This window comes from Octodon degus, unplaced genomic scaffold (genome assembly GCF_000260255.1).
Source record: "Octodon degus isolate 3935 unplaced genomic scaffold, OctDeg1.0 scaffold00070, whole genome shotgun sequence".
Taxonomy (NCBI): domain Eukaryota; kingdom Metazoa; phylum Chordata; class Mammalia; order Rodentia; family Octodontidae; genus Octodon; species Octodon degus.
In genome coordinates, this window is record NW_004524646.1 from 5,030,474 (window position 1) to 5,051,926 (window position 21,453).

General features: G+C 36.2%; 1 protein-coding gene across 3 annotated transcripts in view; it reads right to left on the reverse strand.

Annotated features, from left to right (window-relative positions):
• Positions 1 to 21,453, reverse strand: part of Unc79 (unc-79 homolog, NALCN channel complex subunit) — a 226,234-nt gene that overhangs the window by 64,175 nt on the left and 140,606 nt on the right. For 2 of the 3 annotated variants that reach the window (XM_023719684.1, XM_023719683.1), the window contains 6 exons: positions 19,222 to 19,329; positions 15,612 to 15,728; positions 13,051 to 13,134; positions 9,293 to 9,395; positions 6,992 to 7,132; positions 3,287 to 3,325 (listed from right to left, as the gene is read on the reverse strand). In XM_023719684.1, the coding sequence (XP_023575452.1) occupies positions 3,287 to 3,325; positions 6,992 to 7,132; positions 9,293 to 9,395; positions 13,051 to 13,134; positions 15,612 to 15,728; positions 19,222 to 19,329 (592 nt within the window). The remainder of the gene's footprint in view (positions 1 to 3,286; positions 3,326 to 6,991; positions 7,133 to 9,292; positions 9,396 to 13,050; positions 13,135 to 15,611; positions 15,729 to 19,221; positions 19,330 to 21,453) is intronic. The other variant, XM_023719685.1, reaches the window with a different exon arrangement.

Sequence of the window (21,453 nt, forward strand, 5' to 3'; positions counted from 1 at the left end):
CAGTGTATTATTTGTTGAAACTGTACTTCCGATTTGATTTGAAACTGTCTCATTGCTATCTGTTTATCAATAAAACTTTGAGAAAAAAAAAAGAAAAGGAACTCCCATTTTACCATATATAAAAATTAACTTGAGATTGATGATATAGATGTTAAGTATTCATGCTAAAAAACCCATAAACTTAGAAGAAAACATTGGATAATGCCTGCCTGTCTTAAAAGTAGACAAATTTGTCTTGAGTAAATGATAGGAAGCAACAGTTATAATTTTTTTTAATTTTCATAAATAGAATTCATCTATTTTGAAATTTCCTCAGGAAATGATACCATTAAGAAAAAGAATAGGTAAGCCCCTAAGCACCTCAGAGAATCTATTTTCTGGTACCTTGGTTTAAGAAACAGAATCACATAAAGTTCTTTTAACTCTCTTTGACATGAATTAAGTGTACAATGGATGAATGGGAAAGTGCAGCTATGAAAGTCTTATACTTTCTATTGATACCAGCTCAGATGCCCCTCAGAAAATTTTAACTGTCGTTAGTGCCAACTTTGATGAAATATATTGGGGGGAAAATATATTAAGTCTGAAAGTTAATTTGAAATTAATCTAAACAAAACGGATGTAAGGACAGATCAATGGACATGTGATACAACAAATAAAATACTCATTGCAGAAAGTAGGTGATAAGCATGAGTGTTCACTGTAAAATTCTTTCAATTTTATTTTATGCTTAAAAAATTTTATGATACTTCAAAATATTAAGAGGGAAATGCTTTTAAAGATGCTATGCCCAAATAGAACAACAGAAATAAAAGATATGTAAAACCTTTAGTTGTAGACACACAATACTAAAAACAATGTCATCTTATGTTTGTAGGACCTGCTACAGTTACAGGTCACACAAACTCTGTCACTTGGATCTCACAGCAAATAGTCTTGTGGCACAAGAGAGATATATGTTAGAATACCTCTTTCATTGTCGAGAAAATTAAGGCAGAAAGAGATCAGTGTGCTCAAAGGCACACTTAATATCTATTCCTGCCCTCTAGTTCTCTCACCCTATCATACTATGTTGCCAAAGTAACCTTTCCACCTCTCTCTCTCTCTCCTCTCTCTTTCTCTGTCTCTCTCTCTCTCTCTGTCACACACACACCCACCCCTCACTGCTTATGTATCCTTCAGTGCCTTCCCACTGCTGCTACAATGAAGCCCAAAATATTTGGTATGGGTAAACTGTGCACAATCTGGCAAGCCAATCTCAACAAAAGCTTGCATTTCTGCACCCTAGCTACACTAGCCTTTACATAGTTTCTTCTACATACTATGTTCTTTACTATCTTAGGAGCTTTACCCAGGCTCTTTCCATAACTATTTGTAGTTAAATTCAACTCATTTCTTTCAGATCCTAGTTTAAAATGTCACTTCTTAAGAGAGGCCCTTCCCGTCTTCTTTTTGTTATCACTCAGACTAGATTATGTCTACTAAATTTAGCGTCAGTGAGTTAAACCCACTCATGATGTCAGCATGCACTTAGACTAGCCTATATCAGTAAGTGGCACATGATGGGAGTGCCAGAAAATAGCTCTGTGGCACAACAGGGGCATATGTGGGTTTCCTTCTTTTACAGATGAAGAAACTCAGAAAGTTTACCCAAAATCTGAGAGGCAATCCTGTCTCCTTTCTCTCACACCTAATACCCATCTATCAGCAAACTCTGTTGGCTGTACTTTCAAAATATTTCCTAAGAAAAATCCTTAATGTAACAATTTCTCATCCCCTGAAAGTAGGAAGCCACAAGTAAGTGTCCCTTACTTCCACAATGAAATGGTTTTCCTCTCTCACCTGCATGACTTTAGTACATATGTCAAAGTGAGCCTTTCTTTGCTTTTAATTTTTCACTTTAAGCATTACAAATTTTATTCTCATAAGAACAGAAACCTACTTTCTTAAGATTTTAAGTGCACTATATTTTATTGTTGACTATAGGTTGTGTCCTATAGCTGCTTAACTAAAATTTTACACCCACTGATTAGGTAATTCCTTATCTCCCAAACCCCAGCCACTGGCAACTGCTACTGCATTTTTTGAGTCAGAGTTTGACTGGAGAATGAGCCCTTCAAATCCTAGGGTAGCGCTCGTCACTCTTGCTCCCGTGGCCCCTTGTTCCATTCAGTATGCACTGAACTTATAATAATCTATTAAGTCTCTACCTGACTTGGCTCTTCACTCCTTATCTCTCCCAATTCCTATTCCTCTTTTTTTTTAATAATTAAGTTTCTTGGAATGTTTTAGAAATACACAATGATAATATTCATTATGGAGCATTTGTACCCATATATGACATATTTTGATTACTCTTTTTCCCAGTCCCTTCTCACTTCAATCCATTTTCACTTACTTATTTACAAAGCTTTGTTTCCATTTTACTGTTTTTTAATCTTTTGTCCCCCTTTTCCTTCCTTCCTTTCCCCTTCCCTCAACCTACTTCTTCCTTCCTTTTGAACAACTTCTTTCCATTTTATTATATCTATTGTATCGCAGCCACACTGCTCTGCTCCCTGAATACACCATGCATTTTTCTGACTGGAAGCCTTTGCCTTTGCTGTTCCCTCTGCTAGATTCTTTTTTTGATAAATTGCTGCATAGTTTATGCTCACTTTATTCAGGTTTTGTCCAAATATTACTTCCTTGGAGAGGCTGCCTTTGACCATTGTAAGTTAAAATACCACCTCCTGTCCCTCTCTAGCACCTGGACTTAATTAATTTTCACAGCACTTAGCATTAAATGTTATCAAATTATATTGTCAATTTTCTTGTTAGGTAATTTGCTTGATCTCCCTCTTCAAGTGGAATGTAAATCTCATGAAAGCCAGAATTTGCCTTTTTGTTAACCACTATATCCTCCATATCAAAGTAATAACTCCATAAATGCTTGTTGAATTAATTCTTACATAAATCTATAATTTTTATTCATAGCACTTAACACAGTTTACAATTACCAGTTTGTGTGAATATTTCATGTTTGTCTCCCTATCAGACCTCAAGCCCTATATGGATGGGAATCATATCAGTTTGTCCCTAATAAAAACTTAAGTATCTTATACAAAGTAGGCTTTGAAGTATTTATTAACTAAAATGAATGCATTAATAAATGCAGGCATAAATGTAAATCAAATGACTAATGCTCTCTGAAGTTACAACTGGAAATACACTAGTGTTTTAGAAATAAGATAAACATGCACAGGAGGTTTACAAAAAGTGAGATTTGGACCACTTAGGACCTTACCTTTCTGCTTGATTAGAAAAGGTAGTGCTGGATGCCAATCTGGAAATAAAGTAAACACAGTCACATGAATATTTTGGTTTTTATTAGCATTGAGGTAGGACTTGTAGTTCATGCTTAGATGTGGTGACATGTATAACTCTTCACAATTCCTTTGACCAGAAAATGTCCCTGGTTACATTTAATCCAGTTTCTGAACCCTGCCCTCTGTGTCAAGGTGGACATTTCCATCAGTGGTGTGCAAATAAAATTGGTTTTCTGCCGACCAGCCAAACTACAAAATGGCCTTCATAACCAGATTGTTTAGATGCCAGAATCACCCAGTCTCTTCCTGTAATAACATAACTCAAATTCATTTCTTTGTCTCTAGCCTCTGAAACCTACAAACCACAAACTAAAAACCTCTATAAGATATTAAAATAACAAAGGTATTTGTCAGCTAGCTGTTGAACTGAAGTGGGGAAAAGAAAAAGTCTGTTATATTAAGAGGGGAAATACAGTATATTAGATTAAGTAATTATAAGGTGCAATTTTGAAATGTATAATTATATGTCTCTGTATGCATAGAAATGCTCCAGAGGTCCTTATATAGAAAGAGAATGTACAAAATTGGTGAATATAGGAGTATGTATTTTAATCAGTAAGACACTGAAGAAACCAATAAGGACAACAGACAACTTTACATATGACTACAAGATCAGCTGAGCTAACAACTCTTTGGAAAGGAACAGCCAGTCCTGCAACTGCTGACACTCATACCATTTCCAGTTCCTTTGGTTATGGGGCCTCTTACACTGCTGCTTAACAATGAATAGATAAACATTGGCAAAAGAATTAAATAGTCATTCTGTGTTTGGGAAGTATCATTTTAAAGGATTTACCTAGAAAATGAGATAGAGTTTAAGAGGGTTCTAAGTAAAGAACGAAATATGAAATCACATGGAAAAACTTGAGTGATAAAGAGTTTACAGACTCTTACAACATGCTGAGAATAGTGTTTGTGGTTGCAAATAGCATAAATTAATCAAGTGCTTATCAATCCACATAACCTCATCTGTTTTCACAGTGCAACTGAGACATGAGGGAACCCTAAATTAAGGGACTGCTGAATCTATGCTCCCTAAATTAAAGGACTGCTGAATCTATGTTCTTGGGAGCTTTGGTAATGAAGATTGCTAAGAATCATGGCAATTTGCATTAAACACTTTCCCTATTTCTTTTCTTTTTGGTATTTTAGGGAAGGGTCTATAGGGTGTTCAGGGTCTCACTACCAGATTGAACTCGTATTAATTTTTCTGTTTACAGCCACCCAAGAGCTGGGATTATAGGCATGTGCTACCATGCCCAGTCTCAATTGCCATCTCAGTGTGCCCTGGGGGTGGCGCTGGCACGACAGGTCTGGGGATTGAGTCCCTAGCCCCTGCACCTGCTTGCAGGTGCTTTAACCCACTGAACTATTTGGCCAGCCCTATTTCTTGCTAGCCTACCCAAAGATGACTATTTAGATATAGGTATATGTAAATATGCAAAAGCATACATTACTGATTTTCCTTCAATGCTCATATGTTTCTACCCTAACCTTTGCCAATGCTTAAACATGGATTATTCTCGTTTACATTAAAATAAAAATTGAAAACAATCCCCACTCTCTATCTGTTATATCTCTACTATCTGTTACCAGCGGATTGCTTAGCCCACTCATGAGCCCATAGCTAAATGTGCTGTCAGAAGGCAAGGCTGTTTCTAAGAAGGGTGCCACTGGGTGGGGGTTTTGGAGAGCATGTCTCCCTCTCAGGTCTCCCCTCTCTCTGCTTCTGGGCTGCAGTGCAGTGTGCAGCTGGTCTCTACCACACCCTTCTACCGTGATGCTTCTGCCTTGGAACCAACCAATACTGACTGAATCTCCTGAGCTACAATTAAACTCTCCTCCCATAAGTTGTGGGTTTGAGCAAGATGCCCCAGAAACAGGAAAGCTGACTAATATATTATATATTTTAACTTAATAAGAAAATGATTACAGATAAAACAAAAAAGTAAAACCAGGCATGGCAGTGCATGCTTGTAGTCCCAACGCTCGGGAGGCTGAGACAGAGAGGATCACCATGAGTATGAGCTGAAAAGTGATACTCTGTATCAATTTTTTAAAAAGTAGTGATAGTAGAAATTGTGACCATGTTAATAAAAGTCCTCAACTCCACAAGTACTGCTGATAGACAATACATTTGTTTTACTATTACTAAGATTGTTAAAAAATCAAGGGCTTAAATAAATTAATTCATCTTTTTTCTCTCTCCACATCCCCATATTCATCATTTACTTTCCATATTGGCTATTTGGAAGATCGGAGGTGGAGTGGTTATAATTAATTTTATATTGTCTCAATTATATAATGCTAAGGCTACTACCAAAAACCAAAAGATTAGTAAAGATAAATGAAGGACCAGCCAGACAGCTCAGTGGATTAAAGCACCTGCTTAGGCAGATGCAGGGGCTGGGGGTTTGATCCTCGACCTGCCATCTGGCTCCGCCCCCAGGGTGCACTTTGCTAGTGAATGATACTGGTCATGGTGACACGCGCCTGTAATCCCAGCACTTGGGAGACTGAAAAACAGCAAAGATCACTACAAATCCAATCTGTGTAGTGAGACCCTGTAGACCTTATACTAAATACTTAAAAGAAAAAATAAATAAATAAATAAAGATAAATAAGGTCATATGCTTGTGGGGTCAAGTTTTTACTGTTTTACTCTTTACTTGAAAGAGTATTTCTTTTCTTAGTGAAATTCTAGCTCCATTAAGATTTGTTCTCCTTCTCTCCCTCAAAGGGCAGGAATTTGCAGACTCCAATTTGTGTCCCACCTCCTTCCATGTAGACTACCTCTAAGAAATCTTCTCCATTCTAAACTTCCTTTGCACACTCATTATAGCACTCACTCAGGTCCCACTTTCTATGACTGCTCAGAGATTTCACATATAGCACCCTTTTCAACAATTAAGTCACAGACTACCTGAAAGCAGGAGGTAGGTCTTAATGTCTATGTTTTAAAGCACCTAGCACTGTGCTAGCACAGGTTAGAAACTTCATGAATCCACACAGAATTTGTCTCATTCCTTTCCTACAGTTTGTGTTCAGTTTGTTGCTAAACTGAAACTATTCATATTCATGAAATACACTGTTTATCTTTTAATGCCTATCTACTAAAGGGAATTTTGTTTACAGAAACACATATTCCTAAAATGTGCATCTTTCCTTGAATCAGGAATGTAAAACTGCTGTACTTATATTTCTTCTATCACATAATCTCTGATTTGCATAGTTAAGTAAGGTTACAAAATGAATCTATCTCAAAACTGATTAAAGAGATGATGATAACAGTAATGACAATAATAATGGTTAGCACTTACCATGCACTACTGGTTTCTGTGCATTGGTATGTACCTTAGCTCATATCATAATAGAGAATAATAACCTCAACAAACAAAAGAGTATTCGCAGTGCAGCATCCTCTAACTTTACTCTGAAGTTGAGACACATGACCCTGTGCAGCTGGGGATTCAACCAAAAGATCAGTTCACTCAGTTTTTAAGCAGTGTGAATTGATCTCACAGACCATAAGCATGTACAAGGTGACTGACAGTTTAATTTTTGAACTTGTGGTTTTAAGTAGGGCTGTTTCCTACCAAAACAAAACAAAAGCTGATGTTCACCTTCCCACAGACTGCATTATATCCAGCAACAGTGGAGCTGCTAAGTCTGGGCTCAGATGAATGAATGTGGAAAGGACCACAATGGCCAGCCCAAGGGTTTCTTCATCATATTCTTCAAGAATGGCTCCACAGTCATGGCATCTGCAAAGAAAAGAGAGGAATGTATTCTGGAAAAGCTAGTCATGGTTTCAAGATATAACATGGAATCATGAATCTTGAAAAAAATCCCCAAAAGGAAGTCATTCATCCCACTCTAACAGCAGGCCAGAGACTGTAGTGCTACCATCATCACAGACACAGAACACACATGAAGGAGATTGTGAAAGTTTCTTTGATTTCCCAATATGCTCTTTGAATTTACAAGCATTTAGTTACATATGAGTCATTCCTCTTTTTAGAATGAGCACCAATCAGGCTACAATGGTGTGTAGATTTTGGGATTTTAAGCACATGAAATTATGACTAGGAACAGATAGTTTCTCATTCATCAAAATTAAAAATGAAATCTTCCTAGGCACAAATAGAAATTTCCCTCCAAAAATGATCCATTTGTGAAACAATAATGTTTGCAAGTGAACTCTAGAAATCCTGTGCAGTCTGGATTGTGTCTCTTTTCTACTACTCATTTAGATCAATTTTACGACTTTACTGGCCCTACTGAACATAAGTTGCAAAAACACAAACAATGGCACCTGCTCTTAAGTAACTTACAACTTCTTTCTCTTTGCAGTATCTAATGTAGCTTCCATTTAATTCATTTCAACAAATACCAGCTTTATAAAATCAATTACTTTTGTAGAGTGAAAAATAAATTTAGGAATAGAAAAGGAATCAGAGCTATAATTGCTACCATGACTGTTCCATCTGAGAATTTCCTAAATATAAGCCAAAAAAGTATAAATCCTTCCTTACAATTTTTTTAAGATATAGAGTTTACATTTGTAAGTAGAAAAGGACAAATGAAGTGCCTGTCAACACAATCAGGAAAGACTGGAACTTGGGGTCAGAACACGAAACAGGGAAGTTACATTAAAGGAGAAGCCAAGCAGAGCCCTCACAGGTCACTCAGCTCCAAGGCCAACGTTCCAAGGCCTTATCTCCAAGGCAGAGATAAGGTGATGGATAAGACAGGCACCCTTACTTCTTCAGTAATGTCCACCAATGCATTACTGAGTGGGTGATGGGTAGCCAGCTACATGGGTAGTCCCTTCCATCTTTCCCTCCTCTCTTTTTTATTAGAAGACTACTCAAGTTGTCATTGGAGTTGCCTTTTACAGGAAGCATTCCTAGTCCAAGGTCTCTCCAAACTTGAAATCCTTTAAGTTTTATTCTTTATCTTACTCACTGAATAAGGATTATTGCCCAGTGATATACAGGGAGCTTACAGTATAAAATACAGAATACAAGGTTTTTTGGTTTTTTCGCAGAACTGGGGATTGAACTTAGGCCCTTGTGCTTGCGAAGCAAGCACTGATTCTACCGAGCTACCTCCCTGGCCCCCAGAATACAAGATCATGGTCCTTAAGGAACTCACAATCTATTATAGAACATGTACATGTATTCTTAAACAAATAAATACAAGATGGTAGGTGTTAGAATAGACATGTACCAGGTACTACAAGAAATTGGAAAATGGGATGGCTGATTCTGCCTATTGGAATGAGGGAAACCTTGCCTAAAACTAAGTTTAAAGCAGGAATAGGAATTCACCTATATCTCAAGAGAAGAAAGTACAAAGAGAAGGATACCAATGAAGTTAAAGAAGAGAGAAAACATCAGGAATGTTTTGGAAAAGGTGAGGGGCTAGGAAAGAGCTCTTGGTGAGCAATAGTACATTTATTTACAAGCTAAAGGGTCTTATCTAATAAGCTGTAGCATTTGTACTTTATCCTAGAAGGAATCTGGGACTATTGGAAGCTGTCAAGCTGAGAGATGACATAACCCTTTTCAGGTTCAGAGAACGATTCTGAGGAAGGATGGGATAAGAATGAAGTTGAATCCTTATTTTCAATCTAAAAATTTGAAGTTTTCTACTTGAGGGATTCTATTGGTGTAAAATTAATTATTGTTCTCTGTTGATAGTTAAATAATATTATTTGCATTTGTCCAAATAAAAATGCCTAAGCACAAAGAAAATCTGCTCACATAATACAGCATTCTTAAAGTTAACACTTAAAGCCTTTGAAGAACAAATTATGACTAAGAAGTAAAACATACTTTCTCTGATACATTCTCACAGCCCTACTGGCCAAACACTAATCCTGTAAACAATGAAAAAAAAAACCAACTGTGTGATCTTACTTGTCCGTCATCACTGTTGGCTGCTCATCAGTAAATTCCTCAGGTGCAGGCACGAACATACTCACTATGCTGGGTGCTGAGAGCAGGCTGGATTTTGTGGCACCTGGGTAAGCAGCAAAAAAACAAAACAAAACAAAACAAAACAAAACAAAAAAAAAACAACTGGTGAATAAAAAGCAGCTTCTTGGGCTAGGAAAGGCCCCATTCTGCTCTTATAAACCTTCCAGGGATCACATTTACAGGACCATGATTTGGGCATCGCAACTGCATTGTGAAAAGCCCTCAATGGTAAAATGAAGTAAAGAAAGATTATGATTGCTTTCTGCTTCTACGACTTTACAAGATAAATATCCATTTCTCCTTTGCTCTGTGACTTTGAAAAAGTTTAAATGTGCCAATAGGTTACTAGAACAAAGATGATAATAAAAGGCATTACCTAGCCTAAGGTACCCTTAAAGTCTGTTAAGCCCTTGTTGGCTAGGCATAAGTGGAAACTACCCACATGATGCTGCATTTCTAAAAGCACAAGTGTTTCATAAGATTTCAATGTGCTAATTTGGGAAGGGAATAAGATCACAAAACTTCCCACATATAGCAAAGGAAGACATCTGAGTTAAGAAGTATAAGCCCAGTTTTCAATTTGGGGAATTATTGTATCTGCCAAAGCAAAAAGACTTCACTTTTCCAACTGAAGTATTTATGATTGAAACATCAAGTGTTATGAAGATACTATTTCTTATAGCTCACTCCATGTCAGCTAGTCAATACCACAGTGTTTAAAACTTTAGATTTTGATGCCATCAAAAAAAGTCTGAGGTTGGGAAGTCAAGGCAGGAGGATTTGTTGCAAGTTCAAGACAAACCTGGGCTACAAAGTGAACCCAAGGCCAGCATGGACTGCATAGCAAGACCTTGTCTCAAAAATACAAGAGTCAGAGGTAGGATTTTTAACAACATCCCTTAGTGATAAATAGATGGGAAGAGTTAGGAGAGGGTTCCTCATTAGGAAATCCATCAGTGCTGGACAGATTATCTGGGAACTGTGCAAATGCAGCCTCTGAGAAGAACCCCAAAATGACAATCCAGAATAATGTCTTGTTCTACAAAATAATAACTGAGACTGAATTCTTCAAACAAGAAAAAAGTCAGAAAAAGTCATTAAATAATCTCATCAAGGAGTTGATAACTTTGTACTTTAAAAAAAAAACTATATTCTCTTCTTAAATAGGAGAATGATAATGATCCACAGAATTCATTTCTAAAAGAACCAAATTAAATTTTTGGAAATCTAACCAAGTGGGCAATGTCTTTCAATCTTAGAGGAAAAAATAGTATTAAATTTTTCAAAAGAATAAAGATCCTTCCATACTATAATGCCTTTTTCGTGAATAAAGATTATAAAATGTATTTTTGAAAAGTAAATCTGCAAACCTAAATACAAGGAAAATTATCTGAAAATATCTTTATGTCTCTTCCTAAATTCCCAAGTGAAATGCAAATTTTACTACCATATTTCTTGGCTGTCTTTGAGATACCATTCTTTTCTAAGTGAACCCCAGTGTATAATTAACTAAGACCTCTGATTCTTTCATAAAGATGTTGCTTTAAGTATTGTAAACCTAAGTATAACCTTATTAACAGTAGAAAAGGAAAGAAGTAGGCCAAGATAAAAGACATAAAGTTGCTTAAATAAATCAAAGCACATCAAATTCAAATACAGTACTCCACATTTCTGAAACACTGCCAAACCATGTCAAGCAGATGCCAAAATGTCTCTAAAAGTGGAAAATTTCATCCTCTAAGGTATATAGTGATACATATAGTCTTATTAGAAACGTAAGAAAGTGATTTCAAAAACAACTCTAAGTCAAGGCTATGAGAAGATAATTGCCGATTTCTGCTATTACAGTATTCACAACTAACGTCAAGAGAAGAGAAAGACTAAATCATTTTGGTGATTTCAAAACAATCATTATCAAAGGAAGAAATATTTTTGACAGCAGCATTGTTTTTTCACACGTAGCACAGAAGTATTTGTCACAGTCATCTATATAAGCATATAGATTAACTTACTGGGCATATTATAGGAATACATGAGCTGAATCAGTGGATTATCTGAGGCCTGCTATCGAAGTGAGAATGAAGTAATGCACAAAGTTGGAAATACAAAAAAGAAAGCCAGAACTCAGTTACCTTCTGCTGAGTCACAACTAAGGCTGCAGGGTTAAAGGAAGTTCCTATTGCTGCCAAAACTTGGGCGGCCACCCCTATGGGTTCCCCTCCTGAATATGCAGAGTGCCTTCTGTATGGAATTAGAAACAGAAACAGAGGGTGCTAGGAGATTTAATGTGGATGGAAGACCTCCAAAGCCTAACTTTAAAACTCAAGATGTTGATAAAAGCCCCTTTTGGAATCTTGGAGACTGAAGAAGTTATGAAATGTGGGTGTGTACTGTAAAGCACAGACACACACATTGTTTAACAGTTGCACCAATGCACTGCTCTATTTACTATAAAAGACACTGACTTGCCCTTCTTTGCTAATTTGGCTGCAGACTACTTTTGCTGCTGCTGAGTCACTAAATCATAAACAAGCACCAAAAATGTATTCAACCCTTCCATGGCAAGCACAAGGGCCTGAGTTCAATCCCCGGTTCTGCCAAAAAAAAAAAAAGAGAGAGAGAGAAAGAAAAGCATGTATTCAACCACCTAGACTTTTACTTTAAAAAAGCTTTTCCTAGCCCCACAGATGAGAAGAGCTTAACCTCACACAGAGGCTAAAACTACTACTCACTCCCATAGAAGTGTTAGGCAAGCCTGAGATAAATATTTCTTCACGGTTTAGGAAAACCAGAAGATAGTCTTCAAAAATATATAGCCTTTAAAAAAATACAGGTCTGCTTTATTTAAGGGACTAGTTATGAGAGGTCATAGTTCTTTTTGTGTTTTTTTTTTAAATTTTATTTTTATTTTGTGGTTTATTATTTTCTGAATTTAAAAATAATTTTTATGTTAGCATGGATTTATGCCCATCTTGCTCCCATGTGTAGCATAAGGGGTGTATTTTTATATAGCTCAGATAGCTGAAAAAATGCTGCTTACCTATGATCTCAGCATTCCAGAAGAAATAGAGATAAGCTGGACAATGCTCAGGAAAGTAGATATGGAGTGATATGGAAAACTGATACGTTAGAAGAAATGCTGAAGGATGCAGGAATATCTGACTGAGAAATGCCTAAAGAATAAACAACTAGTATTCTGTTATTTTCAAGTGTCAAAAAAAATGATGTTAAGAGATAGTGGACTTGTTTTCTGTGGCTCAAAAGATTAGAAAGTCACTATAAGGAAGAACTTTTAAAAATTTATTTATTTATTTGATACAAGGTCTCACTATGCAGTTCAGACTCATATCAATCCTCCTGTCTCAGCCTCCCCAACACTGGGATTACAGGTGTATGCCACCACACCCAGTTTCAGATGTACCTAAGGTTCCAGGGCCAACAGCACGTGGTACTGGAGATCGAACTCGGGTTCTTGCGCTTGCCAGGCAGGCGTTTAGACCACCAAGCGAGCTATCTCCCCAGCCCAAGGAAGAACTTTCTATCAGTCATTTTCAAAGATGAGATGTCACATACTTCTATTCATTGGACCACGTCAGGAAGCTGCTGACCAAGAAGTTTCAGCATCTGTTGGGTGACTCAGTAATGGACACATATGGTTTCTCAGCTTTTATAGTCTGAAATTTTGAAACTCAACCAACCTCTCATTCTCAATGGTTGTCCCTCCAGATCAGGATTTAGGCATATTGGCACATTACATTGGCGTTTCCCAGGCTGTATCTGTTCTGTGGATAAATAGAGCATTTCAGTCTTCAATGTGGTCAGTTTAGTACAATTCACAGGTATGACAAATATAATCAGAAATTTCCTGAGGCCATGTTTTGGTCATTGTAATTATTGATTATTAATATTCAAATGATACATCCTAGATTTTAGGGTAGGATTATTCAATGTTTTTCTACAAACTTGGCATTCACTTAAATGAAATGCATCTGAAAGCAGGACAGCATCCAAAACTATCTAAAAAAAAATCTAGATCCCAGCCCTCCTCAAAAAAGTGCAAATCCTGCATCTCCTAGTATGAAATGGAAGGCCAATATCATGGCCATGAAGGAGGTGTTTTAAGGAAATCAGTAACTACAAAAGTGATAATTTTGGGTAATGGTCAGAAAGTTGATACAGAAAACCTGTGGACCTGGTAGAAGGAAGTGACATCATTCGATGTAGAGATGGAGAACAGGAATAAAGGGCCAGAAGCAGAAATGGAGGAGGGGGACTTCAGGAACCTTTGTTCACGTGAAACAATAAGCAAATAAGCAAATCAACTAGATGTAAACAATGGAGCAGAGGCAGGTGCTCTGAGTAAGCTGGTGCATGCTGGAGTGACTCATCATGACCCCTGTTCTAGGCTGCCTTTCTTTGTGTGTAAATGACCAGATTTCTTTCTCCTAGGACCAGTGCGTCACTGAGTCAACACCTGTGGTTTAAGGTAGCATGCACCTGATATCATATTACACATTCATAGCCTCTTCTTCTGGGCTCAGACATGGGAAGTACTTGTTATAACACTAATAAAAAATAGAATAGCAATATTAAGTTCTAGTAGGATTTGTTGATTAGAGAACCAACTTAGAAGATGGAAACAACCCCAAGAAAACTCAGGTGAAAGAAATTCAGACAGCATATAAGTGGGAAATACTAAATCAGAAGCCAGAGTGACATGAACAAGGTTGAAGTCTGATTAAAAGTAAAAAATTCAGTTAAACAGGTTATTTGACATTATGTAGGTTTTTGTAGATCAATATTCATATTGGAAATTAAGATCAGTTCACCTGATCTCTTTATAACTTCCCTAAGTCTATCAAATTAGGTAGTAATTGTAGTCAGAACTAAAATAGCTTAGGTTGAGCAACTTGTTACAACAATAATATGGTAAAGTAATCTTCAACCTCCACAGGCCAACCAGGGCATTTAAGAGACAGAGCAAAACAAAAGCTGCCAGCCTCAGCTCCCATCAATGAAGAGAGTAGCACAGTACTCACTGGTATGAATGGAAAGACTTCACCCAAACCAAGTAAATTCTTGAGGTTAGCTATCTAGTGTCCTTTTGCTTCTCTCTCTTGCCCATTGGCTTTTGGCTATTTACACTTAACTTCCACATATCACTGCACAGAGAAAACACTACACCTAAAAATGTTAACCTTATAAAGTCCAGGAGAATCGAAACTACCACATGTGGACTTCGGTATGGTACATGGTATTCAGTTAACTAGATGAGCTCTCTATTTTTAAAGAATAATGAGGGCAAATAAGATGACACATATTAATATATGAATATTATGATTTAAAAAAATAGAAGGATATTAAGATTCTTGTCTTGTGGACATTGTAATCTGTAATATTAAGGAAGATTATTGAAATAATTGAATAAAACCATGACCATAAAATACTAATAATCAATACTGAGTCTATTTTGCCCCAAGAATATCACAACAATAAATCCTTACATTTTCATAGTACATGGATGCTTCAGAATACATTTACATATGTAACTATAACCTTGTTATCTCAAATGACCCATTTAATTAAAAAAAGAAAAAAACAAAGAAAAGCAGGTACTGAAAAGAGGATTGTGATAGTACTACTGGCTTGAAAAGGCATTACATGTGCAGAATGTGGTAACGAAATTCAGAAAATGCAGTGATCATGTTTAGAATAGACATGTCATGGAAGTTAAATCTTACTTTAAAACTGAGGTTACATGCAGTTCCATCTTACGAGCATGAGGGTGTGCGGCTGCAACCTAGTGACTCTGCTGGCTAAAACAGAATTCATATTTCCAAACCTACTGGCAGATCGTGACTTCACTAAGGTGACATTTCTTATTATTGTTACTACTAGTAATACCAGCTTACTTTTGGTATTTTAAATTTATAAAAGAGAATATTGGTACCTGATGTGTGTTCTTTTAAAAAAGCATTATGAAATCATAGTTCCATTCCCTCCTCCCCAGAACAATAAATAAGATCTAGAATCTGGGTCTTAGATGAAAAATATGGACCATCCTAGATGGAAGAACACCTTGCTCTGTAACATTTGGAAAGTTCAGATAGATTTATTAATTACTTTAGTTTTTTAAAAAAGTATTTGAACCAAAGAATATGAGAGAACATTTATTCTTTAACAAGGGAGTGGACTGGACACAGATAAAGTGGCGTTAGCTAATCTGAAAGGTAAAACAAGAAGAAAAAGCTTGACCCACCAGTGTCCCAGTTGCTGATGTTATGGGGGGCGCTAGACTGATGCTCCAGCTGCCGCTTCGTTAACTGGCTCATTGTCAGAACTCCCAGGGATCCCCTTTTCATCTGCCTATACTGAGCTATATGAAGGAAATTAGGAGATGATTACTAGGGGAAATAAATTTCTATAGCACACAAAGGCTCTACACATCCATATGAATCTTAATTATATCTTCATTAGCCATTTTTAATTTTTGGTAAATGATATGCTTCTAGCCAAGTGAAATATAAGGTCTTTGCTATTCCAAATGTTTCTGTTTATTCTGTAGAGATAATGACAGTGTCCTTTAGCAGTGACCTACAGCCTATAGCTACTCCACTTCCCCATTTATAACTGAATGAAGTATGATTATTCTCATTTACTTTATTTACATATCTGCCATATTCCATAAAGGATTTAAGATAGATAATATAATTTTGAATTTTTAGCTTAGCTTTCTTTAGTGGAATATATATATATATATATATATATATATATTCAATCTTTATCATATCCCCATGAGTTCTCTGAGTGTGTGTGTGGGGGTGTATATATTTTGAATTAGGATGACATTTATCAACCCACTTTTAGAGACAGAAATTAAAGCAAATGAAATTATGTTACTTGGAATCAATCAGCAACTGAAGTGGTTCTAAAACCAAAACATATCGTCCCCAAATTCAACAATGTTTCTAAACTCTGTATGAGGTTTGGTCTACTGATTTTTAAAATATGAGTCAAAGAACATTCCATAAGAATATTCTAGTACACATCTTTGCTTTAAAAAGCAGTATTTAAAAAAACAACCCTGCAGTTAAGCATTGACAAATACCACACCGGTGAATTTTAAGCATTGCAAACCAGAAAATAATGACAACAAAAAGCACTCTGCCAGTATAGACTGATCAGTTAGAAAGCTGCCTAGCTCCTCTGCTCCTATGTCCCTGTGAACAGTCTCACTGAGCCCTACCAACCAGCCCAGGGCAACAGGCAGAGCATCGCCAGGATGGGTTTTCTACATGCCCCATAAACCTGGATATTTGATGACTTGTGGGTTTTTGCTCTTTTATAGGTGCACTTTCAGAAATCTAAGCTATGAACTGCATGCCCTAGAAAAGGATGATAGAAATCAGGATGAGTGTTTGATCCCTGGGCAACCTTCAATGTTATACGTAGGTTTCATAATCATAGTACCAAGACACCAAATTGGTGTAAAGTGAAATCCATTACAACATTATTTCTAATGCAAATTAGCATGCTATTTAGTTTCTGATGGTCGCAGCATGGTTGGCTACAAAATAATCAGCACATTGAGCAAGAAAGGAGTATGACGGGAATTTTTGGGTCTTAGAGTCCATATTAATTGAACAGGGAAATGACTAATCTACCTAGCATTAGGTGTTTCTGATTTTGACTACTGATGTGGTAAAATCTAACTTTATGACTCATATGAAAAATACAACTTTAAGTAAAATTCAAAAACAGATTTTTTTTTAAGATTTAACAAATTTAAAAATTAGTAGCTTCTTATACACTCGAAGGATTTCAAAACAGTAACAGAATAATTTCTCCAATTCTGTTTTGTTATTTTTTTTAAATTTGTTTTTTTTGCTTTTGTTTTTGTTTTTGTTTTTTGTAGTGCTGAGGATCAAACCTGGGGCCACACCAACATTTGTTGAGTACTATACCACCAATCTATATCCTTAGCCTCTTGGATTGTTTCTAAAGACAACAGCATTTCTGACAGTAAAAAGTCTTAGTGCTTAGCTCAGCCTTTAAGGCACTGGGCATTAGGCCTGCAAAAGCAGAAGGTGCAGCTTTTAATGGCAAGGAGGGGAAAGGTGGAAATATAATGATGCATTACTAAATTAAATCTGAAAAGGCTATATTCAATTATGACTTTAGGAACATGGTGAGCTTAATACATTTATTTTGTGATACACTTATCTGAGTATCTAAAATTATATGTACTTGAAATTTTAAGTAAAATTCACTTTTTTTTTGCGGAACCAGGGATTGAACTCAGGCCCTTGCACTTGCCAGAGAAGCGCTTATTCCACTGAGCCATCTCCCAGCCCCTGTGAGCCATCTCCCTGACCCCTAAAATTCACTTTTTGTATTTAGATGACTTAGGGAGAAACTATGTTTTCATGATTTTTTTTGTACCAGAGATGGAACTCAGGACACTGGACTTCAGTGTTTTCATGATTTTAAATCTGTATGTGGATTTAAACCTTGGCATTTTATCATGCTGTCAAACAGATTTTTGTGTAAAAGAAGAACAATTAGGATTAGAGCTAGCCATTCTTTGCTACCAAATGGCAAATAAGTGTTACTTGGAAATTATGTCTTAGACTTTTTATAATATTTATTACAATTGATTTTAAATTATTCCTGGACAGAGTAGTACACTCAAAAAGAACCTAGGCTCAAAAGTTTTAATACATCTAGTACCAACTCCTATCTTTACTACTTAGTCATTTTATCCACTTGGAATCTCAGTTTCCTAATCTATAAAATGAAGTCAACAATCTGCCATGCAGTGCTGACATAAGGATTGGATCAGATAACAATGAATGTGAAGGATTCAGCACAGTGCCTGGCACACAACAGGGGTCAAATAAGTGGTAGCTGTTGTTATTGTTATGACTGTAAACTTGAGAACAGACTCATCTTATTTATTCATCTTTTTTTCTCAGTGCCAAACACAATGTCTGGCACATAGCAGATAATACATAATTTCAGAATGAATGAATGAATGAATGAATGCAGAAATGAATGGACAATGAACATGAAGATGATATTCCATGCTACCAGTCCAGCATTTATATTAAGATCTGTTTGGCTTTTGAAGATTATTTTCATTTCAAAAGATGGTCAAATGAAAATTAACTAGTTCCTCAACTAGCATTTACAAGGAACACAAAATCTGTCAGCACATGTGACACAGGTTTGCACAAGTCGCACCTTTCTGTGCCTCCAATTCTTGTGAAGAAGTCACATGCTGAAGTCTTACTGACTGCACTGACAGAGGAGACACCCTAATGAAACCTCAGTGGAATTCAAACTTCTTGCAAAGTCTAGGACCCACAATGAAAGGCACTTTCAAAATGACAGCTTCCTAGAGAACCTATAAAATGCAATATTTTAATTTTCCATTCCAAAAATTCAGTCATGGTGTAAGATCATGATAGATGATATAATTGTTATATGATAACCTAGATAAAATGTTGTCAATGTTAGATGTGATTCCAGTTTATTAAACATGTTCCATGTACAATTCTGCTACGGACTGTGCTTTATACATGTTTTAAAACCAGAATCATGTTTTATGTTTAGGTTAGGAACAGATGGACTTTACTTTATTGAATGTTTAGTGATTATTCTTTAACAAATTAAGATTCTTGGCTAATCAGTAACCATATGAGAAATCAGATACTTAATATTAGGACAAAATATTATCTTAAAACATGTAATACAGTGTCACCAAGAGCTAGCACAACATTTAAAAAAGAGTGAAAAATTGAAAAAAATGCAGCAGATTGTGTTTAAAATCAATGCACAAGTGAAATGGCCACCAAAGGAAATCTTACTTGATATTGAGGAATGACTACTTGTTTCTGGCACACCTGCTTCTAGTGTGGGGGCAGATGAAGATTCTCGTGGCATTTCCAAAGTTGAAAGTCCTTTAGTAGAGGGATCTACAAATGGAAACATTATTTAAAACTCAGGACATTAGGAAAAGCAGTTCAAGAGGCTTTTCCATCCCCCGCCTGTCTACTATACCTTTATCAAATCTTTATGTACTTTCTGGCCCTATAATTTAGGGGATAACGTACACAAGGCATTCAAAGTTCCATAGTAAGCTGATTCTTCATTACCTTCTCTCTTTTTTTTTTTTTTTTAGTCTTGGGGTTTGAACTCAGGACCTTGTACCTGCCAGGCAGGTACTTACTTATGTTAATGAGCTATATCCCTGGCCCTACATTACCTTTTGCATCTATAGTTATGTCTCCTAGAGACTGATAGCATGATTACAAAGCTAAAGCTGAGAACATTCGCAATACATATCCTTGACTAGTCAGTTAACCTTCCCATACTGAATTTTCCATCTAATACCCAAAGATGCTTAAATATTTCATTCCCCCTATCTCCACCTTTGCCTGGTAGTTTCCTACTCATCATTTATGTCTCAATTCATATAGAAAATTTTTATTTCCAAGGAAGCTTCCAGGGTCCCATTTTCTTCCCAAAATATAAAACACCAAGCTAGGTGATCCTCTTATGTAATTATAGGCACCTTGTCCTTAACCATGTCCAAACTTACCACACTATAATGTAATCGTTTACATGGCTATAAATTTTCTAAACCAGAAGTAATGTAAAAGTAAGCACTGTATTATATGTATATTTTATTAGTTAAACAAGAAACAGACTGTACCAGTTCCTTCTCCTATTTGATAACATATGATGGTGAAATCTTTCTTGCACATAATATTCACCTATCAATAAAGGAAAACAAACTGGCCCATGTTATTCTAGGTAACTACAGACTGTCCTTGTCTGCAAAGGTTAGTGGTTTGTTGTAGCAAACCTCCTAATCTTCTTTACACATCTTCTGTGATCAGCAGTACTAGGTAAGGAGTACACTGAACACCTTGCTGACTTGGAGTTAGCACCATGACACTGTGGTACATGTATACTATCAGTTGGGGATACCTACCCTAAATAGCTTTCAAGTGCTTAACCATAAGAATATTTTGTCTTTTCTTTTTCATAGTGCCAATTGTTCTTTCTCGCCACAGATTAATCTACCATACATTCTTATGCACATACAAATTAAGCATTCTCTGCAATGATTGATTAAGCCTGAAAAGTTGTCAGAAGTAAAAGAAAAATAGAAACTAGGTGAAGGTCTGAAAGAAAATTTTTGAGAGTTGATTTTAGAATATATTTTTTATTCCCAAAGGTCTTTCTGAATAACCATGGCTACCATATTAATAACTTCTTGACAATAAAAAGTATAACTATTATAAAGTTTCCCAAGCCTGCTTCATAGATCATAAAATAACTAACAACGTTGTTATTTTAGTCATCATGATACTGAAGATTAGGTAGTATTTTTCTTTCTGTGTCCTTCCCAAATGATAAGCCCAAAATTACTGCTCTCATCCTTATTTGCCCTACTCTATGTGTGCTGCAACAAGCCATAATAATCTTACAAGCAACTAGAACGAGAAAGCTTAAAACTAATTTTCAAGAATTCTTTGAAAGATTATTATGAATTTTGGAGTTTGGGGCACACTATTAAAATCCTTGATGTATGCATAATCTTAAAAATCACTACTATAGGAAAATTATTAACAACAACTAGTACACTAAAATTCTTCAATCTTTTTTCAATCCTCATGTTATAAAGCCTTTATTTGTATACAGTTCAAGACAAAATCTGAACCCATGCAGGGCATGGCAGTGCATGCCTGTAATCCCAGAACTTGGGAGCCTGAGGCAGGAGGATCACTGCAAGTTCAAGGCCAGCCTGGGCTACATAGTGAGTTCAAGGCCAGACTGAAATACAGAGAAAAAAAAATCCCTTTCTCTAAAAAAAATTGAGCCCAGGTATCTGCTTGTCTTAACAGGCCTGTACTGAGTTTTGTGAACTGATGTGCACAAATGTGGTACTATCCTTGCATTCGTCAGATATTTGCCAGCATATTCCTTGTGAATTGGAATAGAATCAGTGAATAAGCCAGACAAAAAGCCTGCCTTTAATTTTTGTATGGAGAGACAGACAATAATATGTGTAAAGGTAAATAAACTATTGT